At 40.9% G+C, this 25,646-nt stretch overlaps 1 protein-coding gene across 1 annotated transcript in view; it reads right to left on the reverse strand.

Moving 5' to 3' along the window:
- Positions 1-209: 209 nt before the first annotated feature.
- SEC11A (SEC11 homolog A, signal peptidase complex subunit) overlaps positions 210-25,646 on the reverse strand; it is a 39,834-nt gene continuing 14,397 nt past the window's right edge. The window contains exons 2-6 of the mRNA XM_077774366.1: positions 19,514-19,623; positions 14,070-14,219; positions 7,187-7,306; positions 1,156-1,213; positions 210-735 (exon numbers count right to left, since the gene is read on the reverse strand). Coding sequence (XP_077630492.1) covers positions 685-735; positions 1,156-1,213; positions 7,187-7,306; positions 14,070-14,219; positions 19,514-19,623 — 489 coding nt within the window. The 3' untranslated portion in view covers positions 210-684. The remainder of the gene's footprint in view (positions 736-1,155; positions 1,214-7,186; positions 7,307-14,069; positions 14,220-19,513; positions 19,624-25,646) is intronic.

Here is a 25,646-nt window from a genome sequence, read left to right on the forward strand (position 1 = left end):
AATTTTATGGCTAAGAGATTTCCTATGAATGTCAACGGGCACCCCTGCTCCACAAAAGCAAAAACAAAACACACACAAACAAACAACCCAAAAGTTGTTAGGATCAGGACAACCTTCTTCACATTAAAGTCTGTATCTCCCCAAGGGGTGCTAGGAACAAGCAGAGGAAGGCGAAGCCTTCCCGACAAACACAAGTCAGGGATAAGGGATTCGATAGGCAAAGTCTTTTATTTAAAATTTGAAAAGTTAAGACTCACGACCACCTCGGTATATGCCATTCCCACTTCATAGGGAGGAATGACGGGTTCAGACTCGTGCAGAGCTGCATTTGCATTTACAGAACTCTGTAGGCACTTTAGAAGTGAAGCTTGGCTTCAAAATACAAACACTGGGGGCTTTGGCTCAACCTTTTAATATAAAAAATTCACTGATGTACAAAAATGTGAAAGTTGACAATGACAACATATGAAATCCTGTGATTGCGAGTCCCCTCGAGTGCGCGCCATGGTGCCCATGCACCCGCCCACACATACCCTGGCGTGGAAACAGAAGCTAATGCAAACCATTGCTACCAAGAAGCGCCGACATGAGCGTTCTCCACTCCACCAATCACAGACCAGTATCTACTCCAAACATTCAGTAACGAAAAGTAGGGCATCTTCCAGGAACAGCAAGGCAGACTTCTTACTCACGATGGACCAGCACAAATAAACCCAGCAAAAAGAGTACTGCGTACTGGAAAATAAACACAGAACATCACAAGTCAGAGAAGCTTTTACAAGTTTACACGTCCTCGGAGTTGATGAATAAGTGGGTCTTTGTGGCCATGATAAATTACTAAATTATCCAAGTACCCTGTAATCCATTTAATAGTTTTCCAAAATTAAGCAAAAGATCATATACGTGTATATATATATATATTTTTTAAACTTGAGAGCGAGAAAGAGAATGTGAGCTGGGAGAGGAACAGAGGGAAAGAGAGACAGAATCTCAAGTAGGCTCTATGCTCAGCACAGAGCCCAACACAGGGCTCAATCCCACTACTTGGGGATCATTAGCTAGGCCGAGATCAGGAGTCAGACGCTCAACCGACTGAGCCACTCAGGAGCCCTAAAAGATCACATTTTTAATGAAACATATAGTACAGGCTCTTACCTTAAATTTAGGGTAGTCATTCATGAGGATCGTCACAATCCCGATATAAGGAACAAATCTAAACAAATAAACAAACAAAAAAACTGATCATCACAGAACTTCCTAAGTAGCCATTCTCATTTACCAAATAGTCTCAGTATCTTCCACAGAAAACTAACTTCCAGTTCACAAAGTCCATTCATACAGACTGTCCTAGAAGATCCTTTCAACCATTCATGTGACAAGGAAGTTAGGAATGTCACCATTTTATAGATGAGGAAACAGACACGCGTGCCTGAGCTCCATGGCTTCTGGGGCCAAGAGCCAACACCAGATCTATCGTCTTGGGCCACAAGATGGTGACGCTCATGCCACGTGCAGATTCAGCACTTGGGGCTGGGTTTGCGGTCATCACCTGCAGAGAGTGGTTACGAGCTGGGCAGACAAGGCACACACAGCCAGGTCACTACAAGGTACTTCATGTCAAGTGTCCAAAAAGAGAGCGAAAGAGCTCCCCTTCGGTACTTAAGATTTCACCACCCTCTCATTTGTTAACCACGTGTAATCTGGCTCTGGCTCTGGCTCTCTGAATCCTGAAACGTTTTCCAGCACAGTTCAAATCACCACATGCAGCAGACCAGTCTCACCTCCCGGCTTCCTTCGCATCTCTACAGAACTGGATTTTGAGGACCACAAACTTCCCTTGAAATCCCTTCCTCCTCGGTTTCCCTAACACACCACAAATCCATTCCTCTACCTACCTCTTGGCTGCTGTCCCTCTGGTTTTTTTCACTAGTCTTTCTTGCCCCTTGCCCCTAAAGTTTATCCCCTCAACTAGGTAAAAACACTGTTAAATAATCTCATAGACCTCCTATATTTTCTCTGAAGTCTTTAGCACGTTTTAAAAAAATTTTATTTACTCATTTGGGGATAGGGCAGAGTGAAAGAGAATCTCAAGCAGGCTCTGCACTGTCAGCACAGAGCCCGACATGGGGCTCAAACCCACGAACCACGAGATCATGACTTGACTTGCAAACAAGAGTCCAAGACTGAGCCACCCAGGTGCCCCCAACATTTTTTATGACATCATTAGTAGCACAACTAGCTGTATAGTGTTTGTCTCTCCTACTCTACGCTCTGTAAGGGCCAAAACGATGCTGGTCTTGCTCCCCAGCGTGTCCTCAAGGCCAAACAGCTTGCACACAGTCGCAGGCATCTAGTAAATACGGCCTGACTGAAGGTTTGAATGTCCAGGACTCTTTTCTTCCCTTTCCCTTGGAAGATCTCATGTGCTCCAGGACTTCACTTCTCCCCTCAAAATACTCCTCAACCTCCTAAGAATTCAGGGGAGAAAGAGAAGGTTGTTAGCAGGGTGCCATCCATGTGGAAGGAGATGGCAATTAGCAAATGAGTGACTTTCTTCTTTCTCCTCCTCTTTTACTGCTGGACTCCAGAGTGGGCTCCATGATACTGACCTAGAGCTTGTCCTAGAGAAGGGAGGCTGGGCGGAGGCGGAGACTGAACTCTGCATACTTTAAAATAGCCCAGATATTTCTATTCAGGAGTTTGCACCATGCCAAAGGTGCACAACGAGGAATTACCTCCCACATAACACCTCATATCAAAGCCTTAAGGCAAGCTTGAAAAACAGAAATTTTGTCTTTGGCGCACTTCACTTCCTTTAAAGAACTCTTACTCCCTGTCTCCTGTCCCCACCCCGGCCTGCCTCTCCCCCTTCTGGCAGCATTACCGGACCCACCCCTCCCTCTCTCTCTCTCTCATTCTCTCTCTTTCCCCATTCCCAAACTCTCATTCCATAAGTTGATGTGTCCTAAAACCTAGGCCTCCTTCGTCAGAACCACTTGGGTAGCCTATTAGAAAATAGCGGATCTCCCCCAGATTTACAGAGTCGGAGCATCTGTGGGAGGTGGGGCCCAGATAATGCTTCTGCACACGGGGGTAGCAGAGACTCAGCTCTAGCTAGTGGTGGACCTGGCATGTGGTGGCAGATAATATCCCCTCCTAGTGCCCATGCTTTGGTTTCAACCCCTGGGACCTCTAAGAGCCGAAAATTCACAGTTCCTACAGGATGGCATAGCTAAGCTCCAGGAGGATAGATACAGGTTTTCTATTTAATACATATTTTTTCTTTTTAATGTGGTAACTGTTATTACTTTGTCTCAGTCACAACATTTCATAAAAGCAAGAGCTTTCAGTGGGGTAAATCATCTAATTTAAGAATGTAAAGACAGGGGCGCCTGGGTGCCTCAGTCGGTTGAGCATCTGACTTGGTTTTGGCTCAGGTCATGATCTCGTGGTTTCGCGAGCTCAAGCCCCACATCAGGCTCTATGATGGCAGCATGAAACCTGCTTGGGATTCTCGTTCTCCCTCTCTGCCCCTCTCGTTCTGCCCCTCCTCCACTCACAATGTCTCTGTCTCTCTCAAAATAAATAAACTTAAAAAAATAAAGGATGTAAAGACAGATGCCTCACAGTAAAATGCAGACTAAAAGTGATAACAGCACCTGTGATTTCTACTAGAACAGGATCAGGCTGCTTATCCTGGTCTGATGATCAATCGGCAGCCGTTCTCACAGACGGACTTTCGCTGTTCCCTCCACACCTTATCCAGGCTCGAAGAACATACAGCCTGTTTACGGGTCATCCCTGGACACGTTTTTCCCCCTAAGGCTGGTGTTTCCTTGCCCCACCATGAGTGAAGTGGAAGCAACTTGGGCTTTAGAAGCAATGGAAGCAAATAATATATCAGGCAGCCCAAAGTCAAACAAAAGATTTAATTCTCTGTCTCACTGTACAAGGCACCAAAGGGTGCGAATCAAGCACGCAGCGCTGCCGTTATCAGTCGTCTTAAGTTCCAACCAGTTGCACGTTTTCCCTATGCTGTTCAGAGAAACTCTGCTTTAGCAGAAGCAGAAGAAGGCTTAAAAGAAGTGAGACAAATGCCACCCACAAAGCTAACTCCAAGAGTGGCCGGTGCCAGGTTAACAACTACGAGGCAGAGGATGGACACACAGGTGCCCCTGGGAGTTCTTGGGATCGGAGGTGCTGGGGAGGGAAGAACGATCTGCTGATATTTGGGAGAAAATAATTTTTCCAGCTGTCAAAAGGGGCCTCTATCTGGGAGCCGACTTAAAAAGGACCCTTGTTTCTACATCAGAAGGATGTTTCAAGTTCAGGAGAAAGTCCATTTGAAAAGCCTCATCCTTAAAACTGGTTTTAGTGATCAGAGCGCTACATCACTCCGCCCCTCCTCTCTAGGTCTCTCTTCACGGTCAGTCTGTCCCCACCGCTCCTCTTCGGCCAGTCTCTCCTCTTTCTCTCCCAGGGCTCTCTACTTTCCTTTGCCGAACAGGTCCTCTTGTGTTTTTCAACTTCCTGAATTTAGAAGGAATCACTACTATTAAATACTTGGTTGGTTCAATATTAGTTTCATTTTCTACAGTTGTCTTTATTACATGTTGTAGCGTGAGCAAGCCTTGAAGACATTCTGCTAGCTGAAAGAAGCCAGACGTAAATGAGGACCACATACTGTAAGATCCTGTTTACATAAAACGCCCAGAACAGGCAATGCACAGAGACACAACATGGATTAGTGGTGCCAGGGGGTGCACAGAAAGGGAAGGGGGACTGACTGCAGATGAGTCTGGAGTTTTCTTTCGGGAGCGTGGACACGTTCTGAGATTAGATAGTGGTGACGGCTGTGTCACCATGTGGCTATAATAAAACCCGTTGAACTGTGTGCACTGTTAACTGGTGAATTTTATTTTCTAATATATGTGAATTCTATCTCAATAAAAGTGTTTTAATATGTTTTTATTTAGGGCCTTAGGCCTCAGAGTAAAACTTTTTAGTGTGCAACTATTTGAAAAAAAAAATTTTTTTTTTTGTTTTTATTGTATACACACATTTGTACCACAGTCACTGTCACAGATTGACCTGCAAAAAAAGTTATTCTCAAGGTTCGGGTACAGTCTGACTTTGAATTATCAGTTTAGTGTTTTATAAACATAATTTCCACAAAAGGGAGTGCTCTGCCCCATGGTGTCAAGGTTAAGTGAGTATAATCAATGCCAAGTAAATCTGTGCAGCTAAGGTTCTGGGCTCCTCTTATGTGTGTCCCAGATGTCTGTCCTTGATGGAAAGTTATTTAATTCAGAGATTACCAGGCTCTTCTTTTCATTAAAAGCTACAAAAAGGTCTGTATTTTCAATGTTGGCATTTTATTTAAGATTTTATTTTTATTTATTTTATTTTAAGTAATCTCTACACCCGGGGTGCCTGGGTGGCTCAGTGGGGTGAGCATCCAGCTCTTGATTTCAGTGTCACAAGTTCAAGCCTCATGCTGGGCTCACGCTGAGCATGGAGTCTACTTAAAAAATAAATAAAATAAAAATATTTTATTTTTAAGTAATCTCTTTAATCTCTTTTAAGTAATCTCTGACCCAGCCAGGCACCCTTCAATGTTGGGATTTTACAAATAACACTGTATATACTTAAAGATTTTTTTAAAAATTCTTCAGAAAGACAAGTTACTTTAAGTATGTTTTGGGGCACCCGATTGGTTCAGTCGGTGTAGCATGTGACTCTTGATCTCAGGGTTGTAAATTCAAGCCCCATGTTGGGTGTAGAGATTACCTGAAGCATTTTTAAAAATGTTTGTTTACTTTTGAGAGAGAGAGACAGAGCGTAAGTGACGGAGGGGCAGAGAGAAAGAGGGAGACACAGAGTCCAAAGCAGGCTCCAGGCTCTGAGCTGTCAGCACATCTCGACATGGGGCTCGAACCCACAAACCGTGAGATCATGACCTAAGCCAAGTCAGCCGCCTAACTGGCTGAGCCACCCAGGTGCCCTGGGTGTAGAGATCACTTAAAAATAAGTAAAATCTTTTAAAAAAAAGGTATGTTTAGCTCCAACACAGGAAAGGAAGTTCCCTTGAATGGGAGACGTGCACACACACAGTCACACCAGTGCTCATACTGCTCCCACCTCTCTGGCCCCAAACCAACACTTCTCCCGCTAGAGCTGAGGCAGCTCTCTCACATGGCGTTCTCTGTGGGAAGAGAACTCCTCAGCGTGGTGACCTGGTCGCTAGTGGAATCGCTCGGAATCCAGTGTCTACAGAAGGAAGGGATGTCTGACAGGGGTGAGAGCCCCGTGTGGCATCTAAACAGTGAGGCCCAGCAGCCCTCCACTTGAGAAGCATTACGCCAGTACTTTCGGTGGGATGGTTAAGAGGGTGGGATCTGGAGTCAGCCAGGCGCCTACAGCGTCGTCAGTGTGGCCTCGGATAAGCAACCTAACTCGTCTACGTTTCCTCATCTGTAGAATGGAAATATTAAGATTGTTCTGAGGTTAAAATGAGGTAATACTTGTAAAGAATTTAGAATGAGTCTCTGGCACATAGTAAGCCTTTTTAAATGTGAGTTATTGTTAATACTATTAATAACATGAGGGTAGTAACAATTCCGTATGTCCTCATATCAACAACTTACAATTCCTGTCCTCCACTGATCTGTTCTCCTGATAAAATCTGAAATAAACAGGCTTCATAAAACTTTATAATTTCAGTTGACCTCAGTGGTTTTAAGACTAGGAATAAAACAGTATGAAATAAACACGGTAAAATTAATTTGGATGGATACTTTAAGTTGCTGATTTAAGTAACTCCTTAAATATGTTTCGAGAAGCATGACCAACACTGCCCTGGACCCCCCGAGACTAGTCCAGGGTAGACATTAGGGTACATGGAAGGTGCCCAATAACATTTCTTGAACGAATTATATAAAATATGAATTTTTAAAACTGTCACTCCAATCATCATCTCGTCACTAATATTCTTTCCTTGGATCCCATTTCCTCCCCTCTGGAGCAGCGTACCTCAAGTTTTAGATGTATTCTAAGAACACTTTTTCAAAGGACACAAGGTGATTTGGTAGAACTGGCATCAAAACACTATATTCAATTGTGTGTGATCAGACAACTGGACAGACGGCCACGTTTCAAGCTCAATCCACACCCCTCCTATACTCACCCCCTTGCTCTCCCCACGACATCTTTCTTCTCCAGCCAGTGTTGTCCTTGTTTATAGAGGCCTCGGTCATCAACCGCATTATTATCTCCTTTGGTCAAAAACTTGATATGTCCATTTTGCCTTAAAAGAGTACAGGAGACCCAAGTTATCAAATACCTTCATGCCATTTGCAAGCACCAAATTTGCTTTTGTGAACCAAAACTCCAGCGGAACTGTGGTATTTTACCATCATTCCTAATATCAAAATAATGAACCATGTAGCTGAAAGTTGTTCACAGCTGTGTTTATGAAAGGGAAAAACTGGAAACAGGCTGAAAGTCTAACATTCAGGAGCTGAAATACGCAAGCCCTGAGAATGACTTTATAGGACGGTTAATGACACTGGAAGATCATATACATTTTACTATGCAAAGAAAAGATTACAGAATAGCATGGACAGTATAGTCTCATTAAAATAAACACAAGCCACCAATTTTCTGTAAATACAAAGAGCAAAGGAACACATTAAATTACCTCACAGGATGTAATCAGCAATCACTGCTGGGGGAAACTACAGAATAACCTATTTTCTTCCACAAACTGTGACGGACAAAGGAAGCTGGAGAAAGAATTTCCATGTTAAGTGTAAGAGACTACAGCCCTATCATATAAAGCCAGCTGCAACCAGGGACCTTATTTGAATCAACAGTCAAACAAACTGCTAAAAAAAAAAAGGTTATGACACAACTGAGAGTTTGAACAAAGACTAGAAACATGATGAGGCAAAGGTATGGTCGCTCCCCTCTGGGGTATAACCGTGCTGACGGCAGTTATGGTGTTTAAAAGCTCACTGCTTATGCTTTATAGATATTTGCTAAAATATTTACATATGACATGACATGAAATTAGGATGTGATTCAAGTAACGCAGGCAGGAGAGGGGGAAGAGGCAGTGGTGTAAGTGGGGAGGAAGTGACCACAGAGGAGTAATTCCTAGGACTGGCTGATGGGTACAGAGGAGTTCATCATACAGTTCTGTGTATTTCTGTGCACGTCAGACATTGTCCATAATTAATGAATTTTAATTTTATTTTTAAGTAGGCTTCACACTCAACATGGGGCTTGAATTCATGGCCCTGAGATCGCCGGTCACAGCCTGCACCAACTGAGCCAGCCAGGCGCCCCTGAAATGCTCCACATTTAAAAAATAAAATGAAAGAAAAAAAGATATAAAAAGAGATCTGAAGTGATATACCAACCTATAAACAGTGGCTATCTATGGCTTTCTTTAGCTTAGCTTTCTCTTCTAATTTTTTTCTCCAATAAACATGCATTACTTTTATATGTTAGGATTTATAGGAAAAGCATTTTGCTTGTTCAGGGAATTATTAGTTTAATTCCACTAAAGAAGAGGAGGTTTCCAGTAATTTTAAAGTTTAATTGAAAGCAAAGCACATTTTACAGTTCGATAAAGACTATCTTAAAATGAATTCAAGTGAGTTTGTGTTAACTTCTATATAGAAAGAAGAAGATTAGCCTCAGACTCCTACTGACTGATAGCCACTTAGATTCTAAGCCAGAAACTGGCTTATTAGACACTAAACGTGCAGATGAACCTAAATTGTAAGGTGTTACAAACACCAAAACCAGTTAAGTGCAAACAGACACACTAAAAATGAGACTCTGGTTAGAAAAAATGCAAATATATACAGAGAAAAAAAATAACGTGTAGCTGACAAGTCAGTGAGTGAAAGAATGTCTGAAACAATATGGAGAGTGAAAGAAGGCAGGTGCCCAGAGGGGCTGCCACAAGAGTCAAAGTCAGCAGCGCAGGAAGCAAGAGTCTACTCAACCTGGAAAACAGCAGCAAGCCCCAAAGGGAGAAGAGGGAAGTCAAGTCTGAGGAAAGGAGACCGGGGGAAACGGGAAAGCTCCCCAGGAAAGGAAAGGGACGCTACAGGAGAACTGGGCTCTTCCCACAGACTCGATTTACCAACAGAACACACAGAGACCCGAGCTCCCCGCTCTGGGGCGCTGTCAGGAGAGACCGCTAGAGGGGACTTGAAAAGCAGAGGTCCCCTCCGACCTGACGGGAGTGGTGGCGGCCAGCTCCTGACCCACCTGCCGTTCAGATCTACTCCAGCACCTCATGGCTTGGGGCCCCCACAGTGACTGAGGACACATTTGGGCAGGGCTTCTCCCTCACCAGCACGGGGACCGAGTATTTAGCATGCTCTCTCTCCAAAGAGCTCGGTGTGCTTTGCAGCTGAATTCAACCAGCAGAATACTGGGATGCCAGGAGGGAGGAATTAATCACATCACTTTCTAGATAAGAAAAAGTAAGACCCAAAAAGCCAAACGGGTGCAAAACCATCTCTGGTTTTTCTCTTTTTCTCTGCAGAAAAAGCAAAGCTAAGGACTAACTCATCCCAACCGCAAAACTGCTCCTTCTGAACACTTGACCACAGGCCAGTATTAAAGATCATCAAATTATAATACCTTATGTAATAGGCTGAACTCACTAAACGCATATTAGAATAGGCTATAAAATAAGATAAAGTAGGAATTTATACGTGGGGAAAGCATAAGCATTAAGAGAGACTAACAGGCTAATGAGGAACTGTCCAAGAGAATTAAGTGGACTGATAATTAAAAGCGATGTCGCCTCTTTACATGGAAACACAAACCTCATTATGTGCTAGCCCTTACCTGGAAGAAAATGGAAACCAAGAGAGGAGTAAGGGGAGAGAGGAGGATTCAAAGGCGAGCTGCTTGACCGTTAGCCTCAGCAAGCGTAACCACGCCTGCACACGCATCTCATAGCTGTCCTGCAGGAGTGAGCAGGGAGAATTCCCCTTGTTTCACTTAATTAAAACACAGTCAGTGCAGGAGGCTGAGTCTTTTTAAAGAACACCACTGACCACCATTTCTCAGTGTACTCTTTACTCTTCCAAACTACCTTCTATTACAAATACTAGAAGTTTCTTAGCGTTTCTTAGAAGAGTTTTTGCCTGAACTCAGCAGTGCACTAAAGGTGAGCCCCGGATTACGTGTGCTCCCCTGCCCAGACAGCTCAGCACGCATGGCTGCTGTCACCCCGAGGTCAGGGAGGACTATGGTGGGCACAAAGAACATTTTCAAATTTATAGACCCAAGAGCAACATATTAAGCAGTACTTGGCCAGCTGATCTTCTAATTTAGGGATTCTCTGCATACATGGTAATACCAGTATATTCTACCATATATTCTTGAGATAATCATGTTACAAAAAATAGTAGAGTAGATCCCAGTGGTGTATGGAGGGAGAAAATATATGTTTATAACACAAAGAGAGGATTACCCCAATTTTAATTTAATTCTCTGGGTGCTAGGGTTACATGTGATTTTGCTTGCTGTGTTTCCTAAATGGATACAGCATCATGGGTATACATGTAATCAGAATGTTCACAATAGGGAGGGTCAATATCTGAAAAAACAAGAGCTTCATATGATATTTACACATTTCCAAAGGCACAGTACACAAGGAGCAGGTGGAGAAGGAGGAATGAGATAAAAGAGAGCGGTCAGCTCAACAATTCCCACCTCTATTCTTCTCAGAGCTCAGGATTATACTTCTTAAAATACTGTTCACATGGAAGAAATGTGTACACGTACAAAAATCAGCCTGAAAAGGTTCAGGGCACATTTACTTCAAACAATCCATTCTGGTTGTCATTTGGTCCCACATTTAATAACAATATTAGCACTATTAAATCAAATGATTATTGGGGTGCCCAGGTGGCTCAGTTGGTTGAGCGTCTGACTTCGGCTCAGGTCATGATCTTCCGGTTCAGGAGTTTGAGCCCCACATCCAGATCTGTGCTGACAGCTCAGAGCGTACAGCCTGCTTTGGATTCTGTATCTCCCTCTCTCTGTCACTCTCTCTCTCTCAAAAATAAACATTTAAGAAAAAAAGTTAAATGATTATCACAATCAGTATTTTAGTCTCCCCAAAAGAAAAAAGGAAATTGGAAGCTTCAGAATATTAACTGGATCTGTTGCCTAAACAGGACTTTGGGGCGCCTGGGTGGCTCAGGAGGTTAAGCATCGGACCTCAGCTCAGGTCACGATCTCATGGTTTGTGTGTTCGAGCCCCACAGTGGGCTCTGGGCTGATAGCTCAGAGCCTGGAGCCTGCTTCAGATCCTGTGTCTCAATCTCTCTGCCCCTCCCTGACTTGCGCTCGGTCTCTCTGTCTCTCAGAGGTAAATAAATGTTAAAAAAGTTAAAACACACCAAAAACCCCAAAGAACAACAACAAAAAAAACCACACAGGACTTCAAGTTGAAGGCATCTCCAGAACCTAAAATGAATCACCAACCTTAAAATATTCAGAATCCTGTTAAAATTATCTTAAAATGTTAAGGACTCTGTAACTGACATATCTGTCAATGAGCCTGCCCTAAAACAAGATGAACTGTTTACAATAAGCAGCTCACTCAACTTCGAGGGATCGCATATGAAAACGGACAACTTCTGCTCTACCCAAAACAGGGGCCGATTTTTGTTTGATTTTCTCTGCTAAATTCAGGGAAAAGTTGGTTCTGCTTTGCCTACACAAGGCAACACTAAGAACAAACCCACAATTCCACTCTGAGACTCTGGAAAACACTACCTGTACTGAATAAACTTTCACAACTTCAAACTAAATTTATTTTTTTGATTTTAAAATTTTGTTTTGAGAGAGAGAAAGTGTGCAAGAGGGGGAGAAGCAGAGAGAGAGGGAGACAGAGAATCCCAAGCAGGTTCTGCACTATCAGCATGGAGCCTGATGTGGGGCTGAAACCCATGAACTGTTGAGATCATGACCTGAGCCAAAGTCGACACTTAACCGACAGAGCCACCTAGGCACCCCCAAACTAAATTTCTAAAAAAGTTAAGTCATTTCTTCCTAGTCAATAGCATAATCTGTTTTAAAATTATAATCTTTCAAAATATACACTGAAGTTTGAAAAAAAAAAAAAAAGACCAGTCAGATCTTTAGTTCATCAGTGAAAAAAGAGTATTAAACTAGAATTTAAAAAAAATTTTTTTAAATGTTTATTTTTGAGAGAGAAACAGAGTATGAGCAGGGGAGGAGCAGAGTAAGAGGGAAGACACGGAATCTGAAGCAGGCTCCAGGCGCTGAGCTGTCAGCACAGAGCCCGATGTGCAGCTCAAACTCATGAACCGAGAGATCGTGACCTGAGCCGAAGTCAGCCGCCCAACCAACCGAGCCACCCAGGCACCCCTGAAACGAGAATGTTTATGGGGACTTTCAAAACGCAACAGTTGGCAGTTCCTTCTTCTTTAAGTGGAGAAAATAAATTAGAGGGTGGGGTAAGAATAAGATAATATTTATTTAGGGCTCCCTCACTCCCAAGAGTCTGTATCGGCTGCTTACTGTCCTACTTCCCCTCTGTGTGACCTCTAGGACACCTACTTTTTCCTTCATTTCTTCCTTTCCTTCTCTCCTGAATGACTTCCTAAGTGAGAGAGACTATAGACTTGGAAGGGAAGGGTGGTGAGGAATGTGGAGCTGGACAGGGAAGCATGGGCTCGGAACTCACAGATCTTATGAGCCATCTTCCAAAACCTCTTAATATTACGGATAAATAAACATACCGAGAGAGGTGAAATTATTTTGCTCACTGTTATGCCCTACCTCCACCTCCAGGTGATTCTAAAGGTTTTACATACATCCTTTCTAATTCTAAATCCTTTTTTAAAAATTATTTTAATGTCTGTTTATTTATGAGAGAGAGATAGAGAGCAAGTGGAGGAGGGGCAGAGAGAGAGACACAGAATCCGAAGCAGGCTCCCAGGTCTGAGCTGTCAGCACAGACACAGGGCTCGAACTCACAAACCGTGAGATCATGACCTGAGCCAAAGTCGGATGCTTAACGACTTAGGGTGCCCCCTCTTTCTAATTCTGAAATGCAAGAGTCTGTGTTTAAAGTAATTAGATTTCAGAAAGTTTCTTTGGAATTTGAAAAAGTTGACAAATTCATTCTTATTTGACATATCTGTTAGATCGCCTTAAAGATTTTTTTCAAAAGATTAAGGAGGGCTACCTCATCAATTACATTAGAAAATTCTACTTTAGGGGGCGCCTGGGTAGCTCAGTCAGTTAAGCGTCCAACTTCAGCTCAGGTCATGATCTTGCTCCTCGTAAGTTCAAGCCCCATGTTGGGCTCTGTGCTGATAGCCTGGAGCCTGGAGTCTGCTTTGGATTCTGTCTCCCCCCTCTCTGCCCCTCCCCCACTCATGCTCTGTGTGTCTCTCTCATAAAAAAAAAAAAAAAACACCTATTTTTTTTTTTAAAAAGAAAATTCTATTTGGGATTATCCTTTATGTCATGTGTTTTGGGGGATGATACACAGGGCTATGGATCTGATTGAGAAGTAAAAGGCAACCAAGAAAAACTTCCAGAAAACCTTCAGAGAAATAAATGAATTAATAAATAACTATTTAGTTTTCCAAATGTTCACCAAACCTTCAGACATTCATAAAAATGGACTGGAAGAAGGACTTCGAGGTATTACCCACGCTTCTTAACCTTCAGGCTATCAAAATTAAATACTCAAACACTAAAACACGAAAATATTTTATTTTTAAACAATTTTTTTTAATGTTTTATTTATTTCTAGGAGAGAGAGAGAGAGAGACAGCGTGAGCAGGGGAGGGCCAGAGAGAGAGGGACTCACAGACTGAAACAGGCTCCAGGCTCTGAGCTGGCAGTCAGCACAGAGCCCGACATGGGGCTCGAACCCACGAACCACGAGATCATGACCCAAGCGAAAGTCGGACGCTTAACCGACTAAGCCACCCAGGCGCCCCTAAAACATGAAAGTATTTTAAACCAGAGAAGATATAGTGTACACCTACTTTTCATGAATCTTCAAGACTCGGTGAACTATAGGAATCTCTCTTCCTTCTATCCTAAAAACAACAATTTCTCCCACTCGGATGGGATCTTCAACTCGATTTGTTAAAAAGAGAAGATCTCCTCTATGAAACGCAGGCTCCATGCTGCCACTAGGAGGAAAGAAGAACAGGAGAAAGAACATGTGAGATTAAAATTACTTTCCAAATTGGATACTCAAGAAAACAATCAAAAGTATCACCCTCAGAGTATAACCAATGCCTTAATAAATATATCAACATCAAGGTATACTGTTCTCAAAATATGGTTCCCATGGACCAACGAGTTATACAAAGCTTTCTTTAGTTATTAGCCTTTACTAACTAGATCCATTTCAAGCATTACTATTCAAAGGAGCTTAAATCTTGAAAAGGGCAATGCTACTAATTCCTTAACCTTTTAAAATTTCAAGTGACAAATGGAATATAAAAGAATGAACTTTATCATCACTGCCCTTATTCTCACCTCATCTGAAAACGCTAAACATATTCAAAATATATTCAAATGAGAACTGGATCATCTTCTGCCATTTATAAAGATAGAGACCAAGATGACCTTATAGTTTCAACCCGCTTAGAAGGAAAAGCAGCTCATCAAGTCAAAGAACAGTCAGCTACAAAGATAATACTTCTGTTCTCAACTTATTTGAAAAAGAGAAACAAGAAAGAAAACCAAGTACAAGAGCAGAGATTTTTGTCTAAGAATTTCAGAAACAAGTAAAGGATTCAATTCTATGGTAACTAGTGAAGACAAACTTCTAGAGTGTCTCATCACTTCTCCTCTGTTCTACCCGATACCAAGTTCAAGTTCTTCAAAGGTCCTAAGATATTTGTACTAATTAATGAGCCTTGTCTTGCTATGAAGAAGTAGCCCATCAGTATTATTTTCTGAAACTCAAGCTCCAGTTCTCAGTAACAATAGATTTAGTAAGAGGAAAATAGATAAGGATTAAAATCTAATATGAGAATAATGACGAAGTCCACTTTTTTTTTTTAATGTTTTATTTATTTCTAGGAGAGAGAGAGAGAGAGAGAGAGAGACAGCATGAGCAGGGGAGGGTCAGAGAGAGAGGGAGACACAGACTGTGAAACAGGCTCCAGGCTCTGAGCTGGCAGTCAGCACAGAGCCCGACGCGGGGCTCGAACCCACGAACTGCGAGATCATGACCTAAGCGAAAGTCGGACGCTTAACTGACTAAGCCACCCAGGCGCCCCCCCCAAACACTTCTCTATGGAGACTCTGGGACCTCATAGGAGACTAGAGCAGTGGTTCCCAAACTTTGCTGCACAGTAGAATCACCTGGGGCACTTTTAAAACACTCCCACACTCTAGGTCGTATCTCTGGCCATATAAATCAGAATCCCTGGGCATGGGAGGCAGGCATCAGCATTCAGTAAGGACCCCAGGTGATTCCAACATACAGTAAAATCTGGGAACCACTACGTCCATGGATTTTCCGGTACATGTTTATTCTCAAAACTTTTGTTAAGGTTCCTGAGGGGACAATGAGTGTTCCCTTTTTCAGATGTTCAAGCAGAAGATAGGACAGATATTTGGTGAAAACATTAGAGAGAGTATTCTAGACATGTAGTTTTCAAGGTTTTACCGATTGCTTTTTAAAATCAGTGACATCCTTGGATCAAATAAAACCGTGCTTAAAAATTATATAAATAAAACAGAAAAAAAGCTGAGTTGCTATGGTTCAATGGTTCGTTTTATTGAGCATTTACTGTATACAAAGTGCTATTCTAAGTTTTTTATAAACAATCTTTAGAACAGCTCTATGCTGTAGATATTTTTTATTAAAAATTTCTTAACATTTATTTATTTTTGAGAGAGTGTGAGCATGAGTGGAGGAGGGGCTCAGAGAGAGGGAGACACAGAATGTGAAGCAGACTCCAGGCTCAGCCATTAGCACAGAGCCTGACGTGGGGCTCGAACTCATGGACCGTGAGATCACGACCTGAGTCAAAGTCAGACACTCAACTGACTGAGCCATGCAGGTGCACCTAACGTAGATATTATCATTACCCTAGTTTTATAGATAAGGAGACTGAAGCTAAGAAAGATATAAAGTCATCAACCAAAAAAATTATAAAGGGGAGATTTGAACAGGGAGTCCAACAGAATCCACTCTCACTGTGCTACACTGCCTCGGAACCACTGTAGAATTTTAGGGAGTGTCATAATCATATCTACATTTAAGAAACATCACTTCAGAAGCTATAGTGTAAAGGACATTTAAATATTTATTGAAATAATGAGTAAACTAGAAAAGACCAGAAGGTAGATTGGGAGACCAGCTGTCCAAACTAGTACTTAGAATCAAATACTTGGCAATCATTAAAAGTGTTATTAATGGACAAAGGAGAATCATAAGGGGACAAATAAAGAAAAGGATGCACATGGGGCACATGGGTGGCTCAGTCAGTTAAGTGTCTGACTTCGGCTCAGGTCAAGATCTCATAGTCCGTGGGTTCAAGCCCCGCATCAGGCTCTGTGCTGACAGCCCAGAGCCTGGAGCTGCTTCAGATTCTGTGTCTCCCTCTCTCTCTGCCCCTCCCCCGCTTGCTCTCTGTCTCTGTCTCTCAAAATAAAATAAAGACATAAAAAATTAAAAAAAAAAAAGGATGCACAGAATTACTTCAATTATGTAGGAAGTAATACACATGAAAAAGGAGACTAAAATGGTAATAGCTGTTATATCCCAAACTATGGGCGACTGCATTTCATCTAGATTCTTTGTGTTTTCAATGCTTCATATAATGAAAATATATTAACTTTTTCTGATTATAAAAGCGGATTTTTAAAGGTCACTACAACAGTCCCGGCAGGAAATGCTGAGGGCCTGAAACAGAACAGCACAGGGGAGACAATTATAAAAGAGCAGAAGAGAGAGGGAAAGTAACACATTTGATGGCCAATCAGACAGGACAGAAAAGGCTGATCAGGGATGACTCCTGGGTTTTAAACAATGGCAATGGAGCAGATGGCGGTGACAGTCACAGACACAGAAGGAAGAAGAACAGGTGTGTGGGAAAAGGAGATGAATTTTACTTTTATTACATGGAGTTTCAAGGGCCCGGTCAACACTCAGATGGAGATGTCCAGGGTGGGGTGAAAACAAAAGCCTACATTTCAGGGAGAAAGCTGGATGAGAAATAACAAGATTGAAAAATTCAGATCCAGATGGCGGTTAAAACCAGCGGGTAGTGAGAGGACCATTAAAGAAATAAACGGGGAGAAACTTTTTAAACGTTAAATACATTTTTGGTAAACTTCTTACCGCTGCTTGATTCAACTATACTTTTAAATTAAATACATCATAAACTTTATAAAAAAGTTATACATAAACCACTTAACTATTTTTAAACTGCCTTCAGCTCTATAAAAGGGAAACAACAGTTTTGGAGGTTCCCTGAAACTCTGCTAATGAAAGTACTTGTCTTCACCTGAAACTGGTAGAAGACTGTGTGGTAATTCTACTGGAATTTAAAAAATAAATAAAAAATCATTACAAAAGAAAAGTTGCTTGTCTTTATGTCCAATGACTTCACAAAAGTCCTAGAAGCGGATTCTCAGTTAACCTGAGTCTTTTGAGGCATATCTGGTTCTAGGTAAAAATTCTACTCCTCGAAGTCACATGCAACCTGGATGATGACCTGCTTTCACTCGGCCACCCAATCACAACCCTAACCTCTCTCTAATGGCTGCTCCTTCTCGTCTTGACCAAATTCTCTCCCAATATGACCTGGTCTCTCTTACTTTCCTTTCTTTATTTCACATATCAGAAAAGCTTAGTGTACAAATAAACCTAGCTGCAAAATGCCACGTTTAAGCCCTAACTGATATTTCAGATTTGCTAGCTGCAGCAGAAGTGAACTGGCTTCAGGGCCACCGCTGTGTGGAGCAGGTCCTCAGTCGAAGCCGTTGCTCACTCCACCATCCCCAGGTTAAGGGTCATTAGACTGTCCTTTAGCATCTCCACTGAAGGGAACGCAATAGGAAATAATCCCAGAAGAATCTCTAACAGAGGCCCCCCCGGCTCATTCTCTACACTTTTTCCCCATGGTGCCAATTAGCATGGCTTCTCCGGTCAGTGTCTGAAACTGAAGCTCTCCATAGAATTTCAAACTGTCTGGGGACTTGGGGCCAAGTCTCTATACTCCCAGACTAGTACATTAAATGCTTTCCCAGCTAATAAAATCCATACATGTCTTTGGATCTCAAAATTATAGTTCCAGGTGACTGTTCAGAAACACAGAACAAAGGTGTGCATAAGAGCAAGGAAGGTGAGAGCGAGACACTGGAGGCCCAGGGCCCTGGTGCTAGAACCACATGTTACTGAAACTCGTATGTGCTTTTATTTATTTATTTTTGAGAGAGAGAGAGAGAGAGAGCTAGCAAGCACAAGCACGAGTGGAAGAGGGGCAGAGAGAGAGAGGAGATATAGAATCCAAAGTAGGCTCCAGGCTCTGGGCTGTCAGCACAGCCCGACGCGGGGCCTGAACCCACGAACAGTGAGATCATGACCTGAGCCGAAGTCGGACGCTCCACCGACTGAGCCTCCCGGGGGACCCTGAAATTCGCAGATCCTAATATGACAATGAAGGAATCAAACTGATCTTGTTAATAGCAATGGTCTATTATCTAGACTCTACACAACATTAGTGATTCATTTTACATTAATACACCATCATGTCTAGAAAGGACCTGGAATAGCTTACATAATTAAAGCCCAAATAAGACATAACTATAATGATTCAATTCAACAACCAAGTGGTAATTCTCCCAGAAAGAGTCAGTTACTAAATGAGGTTTTTAAAGCACTGGAGTATGAGTACAAAGGAAGAGGAGAAGGAACGGTGGGAAAAAAAAACAAAACATCAGCACTGTCACTTTAAGAGACAGCATGGAGATCTTCAAAATTCCTGCAGTCTATTTAGAAGTGATATTTAAAGGTCAGCAGGAAACATGGAAATAATCAGCGATGCTTCTGTATGACACGGACGATGTGCTGCAGAAAAACTCTTTAATTCGTGGAGATGATACATAATTAGTTAACAGCTAAATATCAGTCTTGATGTATCAAAATGAAGAGTGTACCAGAGACAGAAGAGTTTCAGGAAGATACAGTACATTGAAACACTTTCTTAAGAAATGTGCCAAAAAGATTACTCCCATAGTAATCATTTTATAGAAAAATCCTGAGCCCTTTGGGGTCTGAATGGTAAGGGCCTGACAAGGCTAAGCATTTTTCACAGTTGAAAAATAGTAACTAATTTTCTTTCAGGCCCTCTTCTGGGAAAGCGTAGTTTCTAGAACAATAATACAACAGTTATTCAATTATTCCATTCTTCTCTCAAGTAATGTCATGCAATTCTATGTCGTGAAAGGAAATTGTTACCTGAGCACCACTACGATTGGACTTTCACTTCCAGTTATGACCATTAACCCCTTCCAGATCATTAGTGCCGAGGAGACTATCATTCCAAAATTTAGGACTTGATAATACAGCTGGAAAAACAAAAGAGAGGAACTCAGATCCATAATTATCCCTGCTTAAAAAAGCAACCGAGAGTAGTATCAATTTAAAAAACTTCAAGTCGTACTATTAGGGTAGCTAAGTTCTGGAACATTCTTTAAAATACTATCACGAGTACCCCATCAGCATCCCCGAACAGCCCTCCTACCACCCGATGACCTTTCTCTCTTTTTGTTTGCTAAACACGCTACCCTTACAGGATAACTTATGTTCAGGACTTTCAAGAGATGTTATTTCATTTAGGCTTCACAACAATTCCCCTTAAATTCGACTTCATCCGTGATACATGCCAGCTGAGAGAAACACACCAGTGCTCCTGACCTCTCCAGGACGTCCTTCCCTACGACACTTATCCCTTGATAACCGTGGGCTATTTGATGGCATGGGACTCCACTCCTTTTACAGTTGAGGAAACTCAGTCTCACAGGAAGAAATGACTTTGCCAGAGTCATACGGCTTGTCAGTTACATAGTTAGGACTTGAAGGCCAGTCTTTTCCGTTTTACTAAATTTCTACTACTTGACAAATCGTAAAATTCTAGGACTGGAATAAGCAGATACAATACCAAAAAGGTATTTCATGTGAGGGAAATAATATGAGCTAATTGTGTTAGGCTAAGACTGGATAATGGGTAAAAGCAGAGAGGATGACTGACTCATTTTTGTTATTTAAAAAAGCTATATGTGCATGTGGACATGATACAGGACAACTGGTCTCGTCTTCAAAAATTCAGTCATGAAAATAAAGGTGGGAGACTATTCTAGATTAAAAAGGACTAAGGAGACATAACCAAATGCAACCAATGCACTTTGACTGGATCTTTGTTCAAAACAACAAAATGTTTATAAGAAAAAATCCCAACGATTAAAGACATTTTGTGGGGTGCCTGGCTGGCTTAGTCAGTAGAGCATGTGACTCATGATCTTGGGGTCACGAGTTCGAGCCCCACATTGGGTGTAGAGATTATTTTGAAAAAGGCATTTGGGGGTCAATTGAGGAAACTCAAATGTGATTTATACTCTGGCACCCCAATGAAATATGACGTGCTCTATGGATACAATTAACATCATCCTCACAGGAAGAAAATACGAACATTTTCTTTTTCTTTTTTGCCCTTTCGGTGACAACATACACTCACGAGCACCCAGCTGTAGTGGTAAAGCCAGCAGGAGCTAAGGAGGCTCACTTACTCTTTTGAGTAAAGAGTTTTGGTAGGAAAAAGAGGGGAGAAAAGAAGGGAGAATATGACATTTTTCAAAATTTTGCTCAGATAGTGTGCTTCTGTCTAGGTTTTGGCCCACAGACGGACTCAGCTGCCTGCGAGTAGGCGCCTTTTAAGGGACAGACCAGTTATACACAGTGAGCGACTTTTAACCTCTTTCTTCTCAAGGAGAACGATGGGGCTGATTTCGGTTATTACATAAATTTCACAACGATGACTATGGTGAAAGGGAGGGTTACAAGTCTGAATTTTTAAAGCGAAGGGTGGTTATGGGTGGAATAGTGATCTTGCAGGGACCTAGGAAATTGTAATTCTTGTCTTTCATTCTTCTTTTAAAGAATACTTTATTAGATACCCCATATCTGTTCTGACAATGCTACATCAGTGCCCCTCTGAAAATGGAAAGATTTTCATCAAAAAAAAGAGACTTGGGGGCGCCTGGGTGGCTGAGTCGATTCATGGTGCCACTTGTGGGCACGGATGTGTGCACTATCTTTCTCTCAAAAAGAAATAAACTTAGATAAATATATAAATAAAATACACTACAAGTAACACATAACACAAATTTAAGAAAAACATAAGACAGAAAATTCAGTAGAATAAAAGCTGATGAGTTTAACAGCCATAATCTATCTAGAAGTTATGTACTGTGCCTTTATCTGTTATAGTTGTCAAATACACATTGTATTTCCTATTCTTCCAAGGGATATTTGACGGGGCGCCTGGGTGGCTCAGTTGCTTAAGTGTCCGACTTCGGCTCAGGTCATGATCTCACAGTTTGTGGGTTCAGGCCCCGCGTCGGGCTCTGTGTTGACAGCTCAGAGCCTGGAGCCTGCTTCGGATTCTGTGTCTCCCTCTCTCTGCCTCTCCCCTGCTCACACGCTGTCTCTTGAAAATAAAAAAATTAAAAGAAAAAAAGATATCTGAAAGCTCAACACAGTGTATTTTCAGAGAAGTCACACTTCTAGCCATTTCAAGCAAAGATAGAAGTGACCATGTAAGCAAAAATGTGTCTCGGAGCTGCAAAATTACAGCTGGCCTAAGTCTTCAATTCCCCTTAAGACCTCAAACTAAGAGACTCATCAATCCATAACCACAATTCTCCTGCTTTCTAACTCACAAAAGAGGAAGCGATTAGAAGCTGGGGTATTAGAGGCAAATATCCTGACAGCAGCTAGAAGTAAAACTGATGGTACTGGAAAAATTGGGCATGTTCAGAATATATGCTGTTATCATGGCCCAGTAAAGTCACAGACAGTCCCAGTGATGACCTTAAGTGATAATAACAAAACTCTGGAATAGTCTAAATAGGCATAATATTAATAACAGTAAGGTAACTTTAAGAAAAATCTGTTATGTCTTTTAAAAATCTGACACACAAGACACTTGGCTGGCTCAGTTAGAAAAGCAAGCAACTCTTCATCTTGGGGTCATGAGTTCGAGCCCCATGTTGGGTGTAGAGATTACTTAAATAAATACAACTGTTAAAAAATAAAAAACCTGACACAGAAAACATATCTTTACAAACATACTTTTATACCAATATACAATATCTTCTCATTACTGAAAGACACAAGCTATCAAAGCTCACTGAAGATGAAACATAACATGATCAGATCGATGTCTGTTAAAGAAACTGAATATGTGGTTTAAAAGCCTTCCAACAAGGAAAAACTTCAGTCTCAAATGGCATTCACTGGTGAATTCTACCAAGCATTTAATGAAAAATCGTAACAATTCAATGCCAATTCTTCTAGAAAAATTGCAGAAGAGGAATAACATCAAGCAACCTAGCATACATGTAATGGGATTTGTCAGGAGGAAGGGAGAGACAGGAAAAAAACTGAATAATGGCCAAAATGTTCCCAAATTTGATTAAAATGATAAACCTGTATATCCAAGAACCGGAGCAAACCCCAAGCAAAAGAAACTTGAAGAAAAATACAACAAAATTCAACATAATCATCAAACTCCTTAAAACCAATGAGCAAAAGAAAACTGTAAAAGCAGCCAGATTAAAAAAAGACATTATGTAAAGAGGAACAAAGATTACAGCAGACTTTTCTTTGAAAATAACACATGCCAGAAATCAATGAAGCAACATCTTGAAAGTATACTAAAAGGAAAACTATCAACCTAATATTCTATACCTGAGAATTTCTTTCAAAAATGAAGGCAAAATTAAAGCATTTCAAACATACAAAAAAATAAAAAAATACTTCTTTCTCAAAAATGTTTTTCAATTATTTTGAGAGAGACAGAGACAGCACGAGTGGGGGAAAGGAGGAAGGGAGGAGGGAGAGAGGGAGAGAGAGAGAGAGAGAGAGAGAGAGAGAGAGAGAGAGAGAGAGAGAGAGAGAGAGAGAAAATCCCAAGCAGGCTCCACCAATTGAAACCATGAGATCATGAACTAAACTAAAACCAAGAGTTGAATACTTAACCAACTGAGTCCCCCAGGTGCCCCTAAGAAAATACTTCTTCATCATGGGCACCTGGGTGGCTCAGTCGGTTAGCATCCGACTTCGGCTCAGGTCACGATCTCACGGTTTGTGGGTTTGAGTCCATCGGGCTCCGTGCTGACAGCTCAGAGCCTGGAGCCTGCTTCGGATTCTATGTCTTCCTCTCTCTCTGACCCTCCCCTGCTTACACTGTCTCTCTCTCTCTCTCTCAGAAATAAATTAAAAAATTAAAAAAAATATGTCTTCATCGTGAGCAGGTCTACATCACAAAAAATGTTTTTAAAAAGTCCTCCAGGCAAAAATATCAGTTTCTCAAAAAATTAAAAATAGAACTATCTTTTGACACAGCAATTGCATTAGTAGGTATTTACCCAAAGGACACAGGTGTGCTGTTTTGAAGGGGCACATGCACCCCAATGTTTACAGCAGCACTATCGACAATAGCCAAAGTATGGAAAAAGCCCAAATGTCCATCAATGGATGAATGGATAAAGAGGATGTGGTGTATATATACAACAGAGTACTTACTCAGTAATCAAAAAGAATAAAATCTTGCCATTTGCAACAACATGGATGGAACTAGAGTGTATTATGCTAAGTGAAATCAGTCAGAGAAAGACAAATATCATTCGACTTCACTCATACGTGGAAGTTAAGATATAAAACAGAAGTCATATAACATAAGTTGAAGATAGACTGAGATAAGTTAAAAAAAAACACATGATAAACCTTAAAGCAAACAAAGAAGGTATGTCTAACAAGCTAACAAAGGAATAAAATGGAAACTTAATAAAAACAACAACAACACACAACTAATCCAACATAAGATGAAAAAAGAGGAATGGGGTACAATAAACAAATGGGAGAAATAAAAAAATTAAGATGAGATTCTTAAACACAACCATATTAATAATCACATAAAATGTAAATGATCTAAATACTATACATTGAATTAGGGGGGAAAAAAGCCCAATTATACGTTGCCCACAAAAAAATGCACTCTAAATATAGACACAAATATTGATAAAAGTAAAAAGACAGGAAAGCACATCATACTAATAGTAATCAAAAGAAAATTGAAAATAAAGACAAGACGGAGGGAAGAATGGATGAATGGATGGATGGATGGATGGAGTGGCTACATTAATATCACACAAAGCAGACTCTATAGCAAATAATATTATGAGGGATACAAGGGTCATTTTATAATGATAAAGAGGTGAATTCACTATGAGGACATAATCCTAAAGAGTGATACGAAGGTCATTTCATAATGATAAAGAGGTGAGTTCACTATGAGGACATAATCCTAAACACCTATGCAACTAATAACTTAGCTCCAAAATACAGAAAGCAAATGCTGACAGAACCACAAGGAGAAACAGACAAATCCAAAGTTGTAAGTTAAAAATATTTAAAATCCTTCTATTAATAATTGATACAGCAGGAAGGTAGAAAATCAATCAGAATAGAGAAAATTTGAACAGCACTTCCAACCAATTTGACCTAATGGATATTTACAGAACATTCTGCCCAACAACAGCAGATACACATTCCTTTTAGGTATACATAGAAAGTTTACCAAGATAGACCATATTCAGGACCACAAAAAAAGTCTTAATAAAGAGAAAAGGATTTGAATTATGCCAAGTGTATTCTCCAATCACAAGGTTATGAAAACAGAAATCAATAACAGAAAGGTATCTGAAAACTCCCTCCAGTATTTCAAAATCAAATAACAGGCTTCTAAATAACCCATGGTAAAAGAAGAACTCAAAAACAAAACTGAAAGTATTTTGAACTGGATAAATATGGAAATACATCAAAATCTGTGGGATGCACTGAAAAATACTATACAGAAGAATTTTATAGGAGTACAAATAAAACAGAAATGTCTCAAATTATATGCTTGTATTTTTGTTTACAAAGTTCAAAATATTTCGTAATTTCTCTCGTGATTCTCCTTTGACCCATGGGTTATTTAGAAACTGTTTAATTTACAAATATTTGTGAATTTCCTAAATTAAGCTTCTACCTTAAAATACTAGGAAAAGCAAATGAAACCCAAAGTAACTCATAAAAAGTAAATACTAAAAATAAGAGGATAAATAAATGAAACAGAAGACAGTAAAACAAGCAAAATCAATCAAACCAAAAGCTGGTTCTTCAAGAAGATCAATTAGCCAGACTAATCAGGAAAAGGGTGGGGGGATATGGATTACTAGTATCAGGAAGGAATGAGATGAATATTCATTTGTATTAATATACAAACATTATAGGGATAATAAGCAAGGATTATGAATACCTTTATGCC

Source organism: Crocuta crocuta, unplaced genomic scaffold, assembly GCF_008692635.1.
Source record: "Crocuta crocuta isolate KB4526 unplaced genomic scaffold, BGI_CrCroc_1.0 scaffold7, whole genome shotgun sequence".
NCBI lineage: Eukaryota > Metazoa > Chordata > Mammalia > Carnivora > Hyaenidae > Crocuta > Crocuta crocuta.